Raw genomic sequence first — 15291 nt, forward strand, 5'->3', positions numbered from 1 at the left:
ATGCCTGCAAGAGATTCGGTCCTCTACATTTCTGCCCTGCTTTTCTTCCGCCGATACTCCAAATGTGTCATCAGCTCATCTCGACTGCTGACTGGGTACTGCTTCCATATTCTTCAATCCCAGCATTTCTGGAAGGTGGACGTTTCCTACGGGTCCCGCTGAGTGAATACCTTCGCCTTCCATTGGGACTTGCCGAGTCATTTCCGAGCGCGTTTCTCTCTCTCTTTTTTTTGGGGGGGGGGCAGCACACATATGCCGCATCCCGATCCGCATAATGGCTCTAATATGTTACTCTCCTTCGGCGACCAGCTCGGGCATCAAATAGTAAGGCACTGCCCTTTGTGTTAGTGTGAAGATTTCTATTTCTAATTTCTTTCTTGACATTCATTTCTTTTCTTTCCTTGCACAGTTTTCTGTCTCTTACTCTCACTTTCTTTTTGATGAATCCTAGTTGTCTATTTATCCATTCATTTACCCTGGAGCAGGCTGCTCACTTTCTTGATCTCGTCCGCCTTTCTTTATCCACGCTTTTGAAAACTCCATCGCACTGATCACAGCACCGCACCGTGACAGAAGAAGACACCACGTTTCTTAATATTGCTCGTGGAATGTTTCTCATGCGCACTGACCATCCCTCTCGAGGGGTGACGCTGCCATATAGAGTCTTCATTTGAGACGGAGTGACCATCGAGGTGCGTTCTGGAATACGGATGTCCGAGTCTTGTGACACAGCGTTGCTCCTGTACTGAAGGAGACATTCAGCTCCGATAGCAGTTCTCCGTGATAACCTGCGACGAAGAGCAGTACCTTCTGAAGCCCACCCTCACTTCGGTCCCATCGTAGATCATCACCGAGAGTACCTGGTTACCACATCTGAAGGCACTAACACATTGCGTTGGGCTAGTTAGTTTAGCATAACGCCTGTCTGGGCTAGGGAACGGGACCGACGAGACGAAGTCGACGCAACACGACAATGAACTAACAACTGAAGCGTTATTTTGATACGCGTCTTAAAAAAAATATTCACAATATGTAATACAAATCAGGAAAAGACGAAAAGCGAGAAATGCTGAAAGTGCAAGTCAGTACAAACGGGGTGCACGAGCAATAGACCAAGTCTTTTTGAATGCTTGTAGGTAGACCGCAATGAGCCTTCTCGAGAGTTGTATTTTTTTAAATTCCTTCTTCGCAGCACGTACGGTTACGACGCCGTGACCGCGCTCTCGTGGACGCTGCTGGGTCTTCCCGTGGCCACCGTGTCCGTCCTGCTCTGCGCCTTCATCACCTACTTCCTCTTCCTGCGGGCATAGTGAGTGACCGGTGTATATACAGAAGAAACTCCTCTCTGATTGTCGTTACGCTTGCGAAACCCGCGGCGTCAGAGCGAACGTTAACCTGACGCATACCTCTTTTACGGGTTTGATTCGCGTAGCGATATCCAGGAAGACGGCGACACCCTGAAGGTCATCACCGAAATCATCAAGAAGAAGCGGAAGTTTCTGGGCAAGCTCACGTGAGCGATCTTTAGTTTAACATCTTTCGCAGAAGCAGAGTACACTATAGTATAGTATAGTATAATGTAGTATGTGCTCGCTCATCTCTGAGGCAATAGTGTTTTATCATAGCGTAGACATACCAGAGTAGACGTTCATCGAGCTGCTGCACATTCGGAAGTACTCTGACTAGAGGCGAGTAATGACGCTGGAACCTGGAAAGCACCGCAAACGTCGGAGCGCGCGCGGGCAACACTGTGCTGCTGTCAGACGTGGGTCAACGCGTCCCTCTGGCGACGACAACTGAGCTGTGTAGCTTTGCTTACGGCTGTTTACATTATCGCAAATCGGCGCATTTCTTTGTCCGTTAATCAAAAGATGAGATGGTACACCTACGGTACATGCTAAATGGTTTACAGCTATACATGCATACATATATACATGCATGTATAGATGCATATATAGTAGAGGGGATGATTATTTTTTTAAGATTTACGGAATTCTTGAAAATCCCCGGTGGCAAATAGCATAATTCTTGTCTTGGATTATTTCAAGAGGGAACGTTTACCTTCCAGAAGCGCTGAGATTCCGAGCTTATGGAAACGTTAATTGTTCGGTGGTCGAGATAAGCAAGAGACATTTACAGTATTGGTGGGGAAAAAAAAGCAGGGAAGATATAGAGCTGCGATTGTCACAAGCCTAGGTAGCTTTAGAATATAGAGACAGAAGTTTTAATCAAGAGAAAGAATATAAAGTAGACATTTGCAAAAGGTTACACTGCAATATGTGCAATAAAATCTGATTAGCTCGAACAGGCTATAGATTACGACTTGTCGTTGCCTCGTTCGCAACGGGACGCCATTAGAACCATCAGTTCCACGGCGCCCTACTAAGAACCGTAGCGCCAGAACGTGTAAGTTCTAGCTAAAACTCTCTAATTTTCTCTCTTGGACGTTCTCAGCTGCAAGGAACGAATCCTGGTGGCCTCCCTTGGCGCGCTGTTCGTTTGCTGCTTCGCCATCAGGGGCGTCAGCAGCCTCTTCGGACTCGAGGAGCAGCTCTCAATCAAGTAGGGCCGACTACCTCTTTTACGATATACTTCTACGATGCGCTAAAGCTCTCTAATAATATACCCGTACAAACTAGTGTCCCGTATGACCACCGAGTGAATATCCGTCACCTTGGTTTATATCGTCACCTTGGTGTATATCGGACCCTGACGGGCGCGTGGACAACCCCCAGGGTGTCAGTTAAGACGGGTAGATAATCAGACGCCTAGCATATGGCGTAGACGTGGGAGGGTAGACGCAATCAGCTGCGTCGGTGGCGACGTCTTGTAACAAACAAATTTGTTAAACTGGAATGCTTACACTTCCATTATAAACCTACCGAAAAAGTTATCGTGCAGACTGTATGGGGGATGCAGTCGCAGTACGGTACGTGAAACGTCTTGTGCGTGCTACTGAGGGTGTATGGCCGCTAGGGCGTACAGGAATGATAAGAAATACACAGTTAAGTGACATTTATTTATGCGTTACAAAGGTTACGCGCACAACTTAACATACAACTATAGTGGCTTCCCTACGGTGTAATCTTGCGAATCGTGCTCGCTCCCTATTCTGTGTGGGCCTCGCAGTGACCAAAATTGGCGGGCACGGATTGCCAACCCTCCGTCTTTCCGCCGGGGGCGTCATAGGCGTGATGGAGCGACCGTCAAATTTCTGCAACAAATCGCGCTCTTGTAGCCCTCATAACTCCTAATAAGCACAGATTCGAGTTTGGTGGAAATATACTTCTGTGGCTAACGTAGAGGGGACAATGCACGCACCACCCGGTCCTTGTGCTCCCCCCCCCACCCCCCATGTGATGTCGCCTCGTAGTCCTTGTCTGTAGTCTCGCTGTTGCAGCCAGGAGCGTCGCTTGCCTTATCTGAGCACAAGTTCGCGCAATGAAGAGTTGTATCCGCGACTCGCATTTTAGGCAACGTTCACGGTTGTCGACTGTCAGCTCATACACTGCGTGACAATGTGCGCACATCCGCGACGCGTCGTCTCCCCAGGTACGCCCACGAGTCGGTGAACGTGATGGCGGTCGTGGTGCTGCTGTCCTTCCTGCCGCACGGTCGCCGGACGGGGTCGGTGCTCGACTGGCACACCGTGTCCGGTCGCATCTCCTGGCGGGCACTGCTCTCGGTGGGCGGTGGCCTCTCGCTTGCCGGAGCCGTGGAGGTGAGACCCACCGCGGAACCCAAGCTTAAGAAGAGGAAGAGCGCAGAGGTGTATTCCGCCATAACACGACAAAAATTTTTTTTTTAATGTCTGGTGCGTAAAGGTGTCGTACCTCGTAGCGGCGGAAATTCATTTGCCAACCGCAAGGCAACATGCGTTGAGGCCAAAGAGAGCATTGTGAAAACAAAAACGCTTTTTTTTTGCTTTTTGTACACCTTATTAGGTGTATTGATATGATAGTGTCGGTGCCGCCAAGGTGTCCGTACTGCACATGCCGTGCATTAAAAATCTGCCAAACATTATCTTGCTTAAGTTGTCGCCACCACTTCTTAAAGGTGATGTCGCAAGAAAGAAAGAAAACGAAATATCTGCTTTTTTTTTTAAAGGAAAGATGCTTTAGAGCTTACTTCTGCGGTTCCGTTCAGAGACAGTTACAAAATTTTTGGTTCCTGTAAATAAAGCTTTTTTTTTCTTCTTCGCATTTAACCATGATACAAAATCAACCAATTTGCTGGCTGTTTTTCCCTTTAACCAGAAATTGCATTATTCCGTTTAAGCGACTTCCGTTTACCGAGATTTATGCTGTATTTGCTTGCCTACAAACCACTTTGTTTCGCTTCCCAGGATGTGCATGGGTCATGACGTCATAACGCTGAAGGTGGTCACGTGAGAAGGAGAACAATGTGATTTTTTGGCCATTGCATCGGGGCGCCCAACTAGTAGGAGCATAGCAGACGGCCAAGCGGGCCCTGGAGCGAGTGTGGCACTGTTCTGGTCCCCACGTGACCACCTTTTGCATGGACACATATGCCTCCTGCTAAACAAGACTGGTTTCTATATTTCTATATAAAAGCCGTTATAGCTTGGGCCGCGCTTAGGCTTGCCAGCACTTCTTCAATGATAATGGTTAAATACGCATTTAATTTCGTATTCTAATGAAATGTTAGTTGATTTGATTGACTGTTTTGTCGATACGTAGGTTTTAGTGTCTTTATACCGAAACTAGTTCTACGAAAAACTCCGTAATAAAGGGCTCGGAATTAATTTCGATTACCCAGAGTTTTTTTCAACGTGCTACAACGTATGCGAGCGTTTTCGCAAAATATAAACGAACTATTCACCGATATGGTATTCGAAATCACAACCTCTGAATGAAGCGTGTGATTTCTTTCTTCCTTAGTTTTAAGAGGTCATGATAGCAGTTTATTGTATTATTCAGCCACCATATTTGAGTAATTGTACAAGAGCAGTTATGTTCTCCCATGCTTTCCTTTGCCCAATTCTTTGTTGGCTTTTATGGTTTTTTATCGCTTTTAATTCTTATGGAATGCACAGCCGGACGCCGGCGGCAGTAAAGCCGGCGTAGCGTATGGGAACAAGCGTCGGATATAGCGAAGCGTTTGCAAAGCTTCGGTAAATTTCGGGTACAGCGCATGAAGAACCAGACTCCTAGAACTTTCGAAGGGTCTGATAATGATCTTGTACAGCTTGTTTGTTTTTTGATGCATGATCTTTCCTGACTTGCACAAACTTTGGAATCTGTTTTATAAGCCTTTTGTTTTATCGTTGCCGTAATGCAGTTGCAATTAAAGAAAATGACGATTGTAGTGTCTTGGTGTGCCGTGTGGAATGACACTTCACGAGCGCAGAAAGCCCATAGCAATCGCCGCTGTGTTTGTACGAGTCTCGCCTTGCCACTTTTTTGATATCGTAAGAAGACTTTGAGGCCTGTGTAGCACTTAATGCCAGTGTGTTCTTGCCAGCGCCACGCAATATAGTGTGCACAAAAACCGAGAGACGCGAAGTGCGCGTTATAATGATACACGTTGACGCAGTCCACGGGTCTGTCGCGGCGCATCACCGAGAAGCTGAGCAGCCTGGACTTCCTCAGTCCGCTGCAGACCCAGGTGGTGCTTATCGTGTTGACCACACTGCTCGCCGAGGTCAACACCAACGTGGTCATCGCCAGATTCCTCATACCCATCGCGTCGGACATTGTGAGTGTGATCTCGCGACTGGCGCGTTTCCAACGTGGCGCCACGGATCACGATGTGTCAGCAGCAGTGACTGTCATGCCTGAATATTTTATTCTGGCAGCAATTATATGGATACCCCAGGCGCACTTCTGCCGTCGCCGTCGCCGTGAGGTTCCCTATGAGTGAAAGCGTGTGAGGGTGAGCCGGCGAACGCAGTTGAATCTCGTGTGCGTGAGCAAGGAATGCTGTCCGGATGCGTGCTGTCTCCCGTTGCGCGCAAGGCGGGGGGGGGGCGAGGGGAGGCGTTTTTCTCCGGTGGCTACTACGCTGCCTCGATGTCCTCCTCGTCCGCCGCTCCGTACAGAGTGGAGACAACCGCGGCGTCTACTACGGCGTTGGCCACGCGAATCGCAGACGCCGTAGTAGACGCCTTTAACGGACGCCGTAGGGACGCGTTGCCGGCGCTCGTGTGTCTTGAAAGCAATGTGCGACGGGGTCAAAGGGCGTACCCGTGCGTGCCTCATCTTCAAAGCGATCTGCGATGTTTGCAGAGTGCGCGTAGTGCCGGTAGCTTCGTATGCGCTGTACTTTCGATGTTTCGTAAGCGTTGAAGCGATAGAGGCACGGAAGTCAATTGGCTCGCGGCTGCTGCCGCGATTCGTAACTACAGCGTTTTCATGGACAGTTTCCGCTGTCATCGAGCCGTGTGTGTTCACGTTTACCTGGGCGCATGTGACAACGTGCTGGTTAGTTGAAACACGTGGACGGGCTAGTTGGTTTGAATCTACGATAGAATGTGTAAGCGCGACTGAACAAGGACGTACAAAGGAGCAGACACATAAAGAGGGAGCTGTCTCCGTGTGTCTGTTTCTTTCTACGTCCTCGTTGAGTCACGCTTACATATTCTATCACTGTTATAATAATTTAGTGAGTAAGCGAATGTTTACAAGTTTATATGGCCGATAAAACTACTATCCTTACTTCGTACAGCTATCCAGTAATTTGCTATCGCAATCGGCGATTCGCCTTTAGGGCGGAACTGCGATTTATTTTGCTTAATCATATAAGGATTTTCATGGAAATAAGAATTTCCTTGATGTGCCACAAAATACAGGCCTCAGAGGAGGGCAAAATGTGACGCTACCTGGCTATGGGCCTTTTTCTGCGTAAAACTTGAACCTTTGACAAAACAGCAGACGCTTAGCATATAGAATACAAAGTTCACGTGAACATATGCAATATAATACGACAGTTGAAAATAGCCTTCAGATTCAGCGTTTACACGATAAATATGCTTACGGGACCGTACGTATCATATTTTTTTTTCATCCAGAGGAGGGTTTAACTCTAATTTTAGTGTAAGAGTGAACGTGACGTAGTCGTATATTAAACCTAAAATGACGGATGCATTGACGGGCTCCTTTGCGAGCGAGGGGTTCCGAAGTGAAAATTCACGTGCATTTTCTCTCTCGATCAGCGAGTATGCGTTACGTGCGCTTGAGCAGTACTTTCGCCGGCCTTATGGCAATATAGATTCCGCGCTTCTGCCCACGCGTTTTTTTTTTTTTCTGAACCCAGTAGTTTCGCATGAGCTATCGCCCAAGCGCACTATCGCTAACAAACACAAGTGCCATCAGCGGGGACAGAAGGTGGCTGAGCACGTCGGGTTTTCATGATAATGATGATGTTTATTGGCAGCTCCTCTCTTTTCAAACGGGGCGGCGACAAATAGTCACCAAGCCTGCTTGATGTAGGCAGGTTTTACTACATCCATCACAGTCTCGCTTTTCCCCTATATCTCCCTAATATCTCGTCTTTTTTTAAAATTAAAACCTCTAACTCTATATATTGGCAGTAACGACTCCGGTTCTATCGATCTCTTCCCTGCGTTTCTTTCTTATTTCGTTATTCGCTCGCGTTCGCTGTGGACGAACGAACGTGCAACCAACTTGCACCCGCATGCAGGGCGTGCTGACCAACGTGCACCCGCTGTACTACGCACTGCCCGTGGCCATGGCGTCCTGCACGCCCGCCCTGCTGCCCACGGCGGCGCCCAGCATCGCCGTCGTCACTTCTGCCATGGACATCCAAGTCGTCGACATCGTGAGTGTCACCGGGCCGCCTTCGTCGACGCACGCGTCACGAGCGTGTCGCGTCTGCACGCGTGTATACGCGCACGACGCACCGGCACCCGCCGCGCGGTGGCCTATATATAGCGGCTGTGGTGTTTAGCTGCTAAGCACCAGGTCTCGGGATGGAATAATGTTTGCGACGGCAGCATTTGGGATGGGGACGAAATGCAAAAAAAGAAAAGAAACGCCCCTGTCCCGCGCGTTGGGGGCACGTTAAAGACCCACCCGGTGGTCAAAATGAATTCGGAGTCCGGCGTGCCTCACAGTCAGATCGTGGTTTTGGCACGTAGGTAAAACCCCAGAGTAGATTCATTCACGATGCATAGGTAAAAAAAAAAAAAAAACGTCTTCTAGGGAGACACATATGTGCGGCTGGACAAACTGGACCGTCGGACAACGCATCCCCCCCCCCAAAAAAAAATGAAGAAAGAGAAAGTGGGTGCTCGGAATGTTGGAGCACGATGGAAACGCACTGGAAGCATGGCTGGTGCGAGCAATCCTTATGATGGGATGCCTGTACGCGCATGTGATGTTGACGAGGCCGTACATGCTGGCTAGCTATGCTGTAGGCTCCCCGCGCTAAGAACCTGGCTGTACAGCGTACACGAATCCCGAGGTGGCGTGTTTTACGGCGTACTCAAGACGAGTCGCACCGGGGCACCCTGTGTGGTGGCGCGTTTCATCCAATCGTCTTCGCACAAGGGCACCCATATGTACGCACCGGTGCGATTTGTCGAGGATGACATTAGCCTATTGCCTTAGATTAGGTCAAGTTAGATTACTAGCTAGGAAATTGATTGATGGTGTTCGTCTGCAGCACTTTGATTCGGGTACGGCACGGTATACGGTGCGTAGTAGCGGAAGAAAATATCAGTACGTTCAAATAAAGTAAGAACGCGAAAAAGAACAAGGACATGAACGGGACAAAAGGACAGCACAAGCGCACCCTAACAACTGATGCACCGCTGAGGCCGTTTGTTTTCACGTATGTGGAGACCGTGAACTGCTTTTTCCGCTTCTTCCTCAAGTAAATCAGTTGGTAGCGAGCTCTTGTGCGCTTCCTTGTACTGCCCGTGTATGTCTTTACGCTCGTTTCATTTATTCCGTAGCATGAATCAGCATGTCCAGCAACACTTCATCTTCAATATACCCGAGCAGGTATAGGTAGATACGGGGGACGTTCCGAAAGTAAGTGTCGTCATTTATTTTGACACGGAAACTTTATTGCCACCCCCTCCTAAATAAAACATACACCATGGGATCATGAACTGTACACTTGGCACTATTTTCCCACATAGTCGCCACCGACGTTGAGACATTTGTGGTAGCGTGCAATCAGTTCAAAGAAACCACTCTGGTAAAATTCGATGCCCTGCGATACAAGGCCTGAGACATGACCTCTTCATCGTACACGATCTGTAAGCGTTCACGGATGACGGGCCCATTAGTCTCACGTGCCCATTCATACCGCACGCATTTCCATTGGGGCCCATGTTGTCGGCACAAGTCTGTCTGCCATCGTGATTTGTACTCAAATAGCCTCGGGCGCGCCGGTATGCTGCTACTCTCTTCTTCGGCGCTTTGCGCATGCGTCATTCCTCCTCCGCTGACACTCCTTTCGTCGTGGAACAAGCAACGGGCGTGGATTCTCACGACGATTGTTTGTTTCACCTGGTGCACCTTTTTCTCTTTCAAAAAAACTTACTTTCGGAACGTCCCTCGTACATTTACAACTGGATCGGACCAATGATTAGGAAATATTGACCATATCTGTCGTTCGCAGCAACTTCAGTTAAGATTACTGTCTCACGCAAATATCTTCGACACTTCTGGAAATATGTCTCAATATTTTTTTTTTAATTGCGACCGATGTCAGTATACGTTCCTGCAGAAGCACACTATTCCGAGCTAGATTTGAGCAAATACGCATAGCACCTCACTCGCGAGCTGGGACGTGTGACACACGCGTCACGTTTCCGCACGTTCCTCTTTCGCGCCTGCAGCTGTACCCGGGCCTGGCCATCAAGCTGGGCGCCATCCTTCTGGTGCTCGCCTCGGTGAACACGGTCGGCGTGTCGCTCTTCTCTCTGAGCGACCTTCCCGCGTGGGCCGTTGCCAAGAACGGCATCATGGCGGGCACGGCGGGCTCGCTCACTAACGCCAGTGGCGCCCCCTAGCGTCGTTTCGCTGCACCTCTGGCGTGATGGGAAGCCGGAGGGCCGCGGACTGCGCAGCGCCATTTTTGTTGGTCACCGTGACTCGGCAACTTTTCGCATCCCTGCACGCACCGTTCCCACATAACGGCCGCAGTGCGCAAGACCGACTTTTGCTTTTTATCGTTCCATTATTTTTTTCTTAGTTACGAAAGTGTTTCTTCACACTATAGTGTTTAATTAATGTTTCTCTGCCAGTGATTCGACCGACGCCTCTCTCTCGTTTTGTGACGACTGCATGTTCTTCGCAATAAGTGTCGTCAGCATCCTTGTGCTTGCGCATGCGCAACTAGGCGACGAGTAACGTAACGTGTTCCACGCGAGGATGAGAAGACATCTCGGGTCGTCTTGCCTGCGGAACGCTTTGTCGACACTTTCCAGGATTGGTCGCCACGACGCCTTCCTCGCTCTGACGTTTCTTTCGCGTGATTTCGTTGGTTCGTGCACGACGCCTGTAACCAGCGGACGAGCTTCAAATTTTCGAGAACCACCATTTTGCGCTTTACGCATCAAACAGAATGAAAACATAGGCTGAATATGCTTATGTCAACGTAAGTATGTCAAGGTGTATCTGCTCATCCAGCGTAAAAATATAAAAAATTTTGCGTCGGGAAGGACCGCTGTTATGAAAGATTATGTCTTGTTAAGGAACAAAATTAATGTTTTGGCCGTCGCTTGGAGATCCTCGAATTATTTTCATGCCAACTAATTAGACAATTAGTCTTAATCAGCTTCTCAAATATTATTATTAGATCAAATGTGTCAATGAGAAAATTGTAGAGTGACATGAAAAAGCCCCGATACAGCTTTCTGTTGCTCAAGAAGCCCGCAAATGCAAGATTGGAGCAGGCAAAGTGCCGGTCGAGGCACTTTGCGTGTATTCGCAGTCTTCTTTCACGATCGGAAAATTGTACTCTGACTCTAACCAGCCGAAAACGTTAAGTAAACGTGTCTTACTTCCAAAAGGTTCGTCGTCCCTTTCCTGCATATGTTATATATATATATATATATATATATATATATAGTCGCATTCTGCAATATGGGAAAAGGAGGACGCTGATGATGGCCTTGGAGACGACGAAAAAGCTCTAGTTTAGTATTATCGCTGCTCTACGCTTGTTGGCTCAGCCATTAAAAGCCATATGTAAATAGACGCACGCTTATTCCTTCCCGTAACATCACTGATGGAGGTGCGGGGTAATCACTTGCGCAAGACTGAGCTCCGCAGCGGACGTAACCTGGCCGCCATGTCATCCGAAGGAGAGAGTTCAACCACGGCCCCGTCGTCGGCAGCAACGGTCATCCTGGCCCAGCGTTGCGACACTGGCATGTTTTCCAGGATTGACAACGTTGACGTCGATGACTGGTTGCAGAATTACGAATGGGTGAGCGCACACAACAGGTGGGATGACACGCTTATGCTGGCTAATATAGTATTCTACCTCAAGAAAACAGCACGGGTGTGGTTCGAAACACACGAAGAAGAGATTACGAGTTGAGACCAGTGCAAACAGAAGCTTACAGATTTGTTCGGCAAGCCCGTCGGCCGCCAACGTGCTGCGAAGGAGGACATTGGGACCAGTATACAGACGTCCACTGAATCTTACGTGGCGTATATCCAGGATGTCCTAGCTCTTTGCCGCAAAATGGATAACCATATCGCAGAGGCAGACAAGGTCAGCCACGTTTTAAAAGGCATCGCGGACGACGCGTTTAACCTGCTTGTTTACAAGAATATAACAACGGTCAATGAGATCATTAACGAATGTCGCCGCTTTGAATACGCGAAGAGTCGCCGCATAGTTCAACAGTTTACGCGTCTGCCTAATACCGCAGCTTCATCGACGTGCGAAGACATTTTTCCATCGCGTGAGTCCACTTCCTGCGAGGACGTCGTACGTATCGTTCGGCGAGAAATCGAATCAGCGTCTCCTGCCACGCCAATGACTTAGTGCTTTGACGTTTCCCGGCCGCTTGTGTCTCTCATTCAGTCGGTCATTCGCCAAGAACTTGCCAATGTGGGTCTTCCGTCCATCTGCTCCGCCAGCCGTCCTGACTTTGCTTCGTCTGCTGCCTCTGCCCCTGTTCACCAGCGCCAACACGGTCAATATCCGAGCTATCGCAACCCGGCCGAATGGCGCACACATGACGATAGACCCATCTGCGTTTACTGTGGGCGTGTAGGCCACACCTCTCGCCACTGTCGAAGTTCCTGGCCAGCCCACTCTCGACCAAGCTTTCCCACCTACCGCCGCTCCCCACTGAATCCTCGCCCGCCATCACTATCCACCGAGGTTGAAGACGCACCTGACAACGCCCGAGCCACCGCGACCAGCCGCTCGCCATCACCTCATAGTCGCCGATCCCGCTTGCTCCAGCTGCGTCGCTCTCCATCCCCAGCTTACCGTCGCCGCTATCCGACGATATATATATATATATATATATTTCTTGCTTTAGGTACTGTTACATTATTTAGTATTAGTAGCTGCTTGCTGACATTACGTAAATCGGTGCGCTGTCACAAAAGCTTGAAATTCACCTAGGTCACTCAGAAATATTTCAGTGCCCTCATGCTGTTGACAAGAAAATGCACAAGTGTAATCGGGGAGTTAGCTACGTCATGTATCAATCTGTATCCTGTGGCTCCTGACCAGTGACAATTTAAACCCTGCGGGGGCGCATCGAGGGTCTACCCTCCATTATTCTTTATTATGTTGTCACCAGCATAATGTCATCAGCAATTTCGTTGATATAGTAAAAGCAGAAGAAGAATTCGATACTAACCGGTACAGTTCCCAGAGCAGACACGCTGCCTCCATTCTATGTAGCGATGAACGGAATACAGAGCAGGAGAAGATGGAATAGCTGTCGATTTAATAAAAATTGAGATATCATGCTTGAAAAGTTTGCGGTCATTTTTACGCAATGCCTCACGACTGTACCAGAGAACTGGAAGAATGCCACTGTTATACTCATCCATAAGAAGCGAGACGGTAAAGAATTGAAAAATTACAGGCCCATTAGCTTGCTTTCAGTGTTCTATAAAATATTTACCAAGTTAATTTCAAATAGAATCAGGGCAACACTGGGCTTCAATCAACCAAGAGCGCAGGCTGGCTTCTGGAAGGGATATTCAATGGATCACATCCATGTCATCAATCAGGTAATTAATAAATCTGCGGAGTACAATCAACCTCTCTATATGGATTTCATAGATTATGATAAGGCATTTGATTCAGTTGATATACCAGCAGTCATAGAGGCTTCAAGAGTTATAGAGTCATAGAGGCATCATGGAGTACAGGGTGCATATATGAATACCTTGGGAAAATATCTACCAAGATTCCACAGCTACCTTGTTTCTGCACTAGAAAAAGTAGAAAATCGCCTGTAAAGAAAAGAGTCAGGCAGAGAGACAATCTCTCCAATGCTATTTACTGCATACTTAGAAGTATTCAAGCTATTAGACAAGGACGGCTTAGCTATGACAATCTTCGGCGAATACCTCGGCAACCTTCGGTTTGCAGATGGCATTGTCCTGTTCAGCAACAGTGGAGACGATTTACAGCAAATAATGGAAAACTCTAAAAGAGAGTGTAAGAGCGGGGTTGAACATTAACATGTAGAAGATAAAGACAATGTTCAATAGCCTGGCAATTAGCGTTCTATCCTTCCGTATGCTTATTGCATTTACCAGTGTACCTTGCCCCTCCTGCTTGGGCCATAAGGCCTGCAGTGTGACTTAGATTTTTTAAAAAAATTGCTGGGGGCTGCCAGTTGTGTGATCATGGGCCTCCAGTAACTCAGCAAATTTCTGGTCTATTGTGCTTTTGATGTGTCAGATAAACTGAAACGAAAATGAAACCTCTCTGGTGCATTGCAGTCGCACCACTATGGTGTGAGAGGAAAAGTCTACGTAGTGAAAAAATTATGCGAACCCGACGCACCGTGGGAATCGACGTAAGCGAAGCTTTCTGTGCTGTTTGCTTTCATTGACACTACTTAGCGGTGATGCTGACGGCGAATGTTTTGTTTCTTCAGCGTTTAGTGCAATACGAGAGTGGCGAGTTGATGGTAGACGTTACCCTGCGTGCTCCACTGCTTTTTGTCTTCCTAGAACACAGAACACATAGCGAGACGTGATTGCTTTAGGCGCTGTCGTGTGCAATTGTTTATAACCTCGTAGTATGTTAGTATTGTCATTGCCTTACACGGCACATTATGGGACTGCGTGCGAAAACCACAATCGTATTATGAAGCACGTGGTAGTGGCAGACTAGTATTATTTTGACACCCTGGGGTTCCTTAACGAGCGCCTAAACCTAAATACACGAGTGTTTTTGTATTTCGCCCCCGACAAAATGTGGCTGCCTCTGTTGGGATCGAACCCGCGACCTCTAGCAATGTCATAGCAGCAAAGATAAGACGGTGGGCACGAGAAGTGCGACGCCTAGACTCTGCGGTGCTACAATGTCGCTGAGCCGCTACGTTGATTTAATGCGACTTTCAGTCTGCACGCCGTGCGTCAGTAGTCCGATTGACAAATTTGCCTGGTGTCTATTTTTCAGAAATAGAAAAAACGTGCCGTACCGTACTTTGAACTTGAGTTTATCCCATTTGTGCGAAACGGCTGTCGTGTCTAGTAGTATATACTTTACGAAGTTTCAGGGGTTTTAGGTGCCGCTACTAGATGGCTCTCGCCATGTTGCAGCGGCGCGAGAAAGTACGCAGCGCACGAAAATTCGCTAAGGCGTGCGAGCAGCATCGAGGCATCGAAAGAGAAGTGGTTCTTGTGGGAAAGGAGGAAAGGCTAGCACTACCTTCTGCAACCCATGCGGGAGCACGGCTCAGCGCCAGCAGGGTGGGGGAGATGGGTTTAAAAGGAAAGAGAGGGTGAGCTGTGAGATCGCCTTGCGGACCGGAAGCGTCTGGGTGCACAGGGCCTTGGTAGCCGGCAGCCAGGTCAGCCGATCGTCAATGCGCAGCCCCAGGTAGGTGACTGCCTTGCTCCATGGGATCTGGACGCCCTCCAAGCGTAGCCAGGCAGCTGAGCGGTGGGCTGATGCTCTGGGATGCAGTAGCAAGGCCTCGGTCTTCCGGGCCGAGATGGTGAGGCTGATGCTGCACAAGTAGACAGCCGCAGTGTCCAGGGCTCTCTGTAGGGCCGCACGTGCCTTGTGGATGTGTTGCGGTGGTCCCCGCACCCATAGGGCGATGTCGTCCGCGTAGATTGAGGACTGCACGGGGAA

The 15291-nt window shown here is 48.6% G+C and overlaps 1 protein-coding gene across 1 annotated transcript; it reads left to right on the forward strand.

Moving 5' to 3' along the window:
• On the forward strand, nucleotides 1–10415 carry LOC142588827 (sodium-dependent low-affinity dicarboxylate transporter 1-like). Its single transcript, XM_075700644.1, has 8 exons — nucleotides 1–95; nucleotides 1193–1309; nucleotides 1433–1513; nucleotides 2455–2562; nucleotides 3553–3721; nucleotides 5557–5718; nucleotides 7663–7800; nucleotides 9833–10415. The coding sequence occupies exons 1-8, from the start codon at nucleotides 1–3 to the stop codon at nucleotides 10004–10006; spliced, it is 1044 nt and encodes a 347-aa protein (XP_075556759.1). The 3' UTR covers nucleotides 10007–10415.
• The last annotated feature ends 4876 nt before the right edge of the window (nucleotides 10416–15291 follow it).

This window comes from Dermacentor variabilis, chromosome 7 (assembly GCF_050947875.1).
Source record: "Dermacentor variabilis isolate Ectoservices chromosome 7, ASM5094787v1, whole genome shotgun sequence".
Lineage (NCBI taxonomy): Eukaryota > Metazoa > Arthropoda > Arachnida > Ixodida > Ixodidae > Dermacentor > Dermacentor variabilis.

Coding starts and splice junctions, on each gene's coding strand:
- LOC142588827 (XM_075700644.1), top strand. CDS start 1: ATGCCTGCAAGAGATTCGGTCCTCTACATTTCTGCCCTGCTTTTCTTC. Junction 96..1,192: donor TCATCTCGACTGCTGACTGG/GTACTGCTTCCA, acceptor CCTTCTTCGCAG/CACGTACGGTTACGACGCCG. Junction 3,722..5,556: donor CGCTTGCCGGAGCCGTGGAG/GTGAGACCCACC, acceptor ACGTTGACGCAG/TCCACGGGTCTGTCGCGGCG.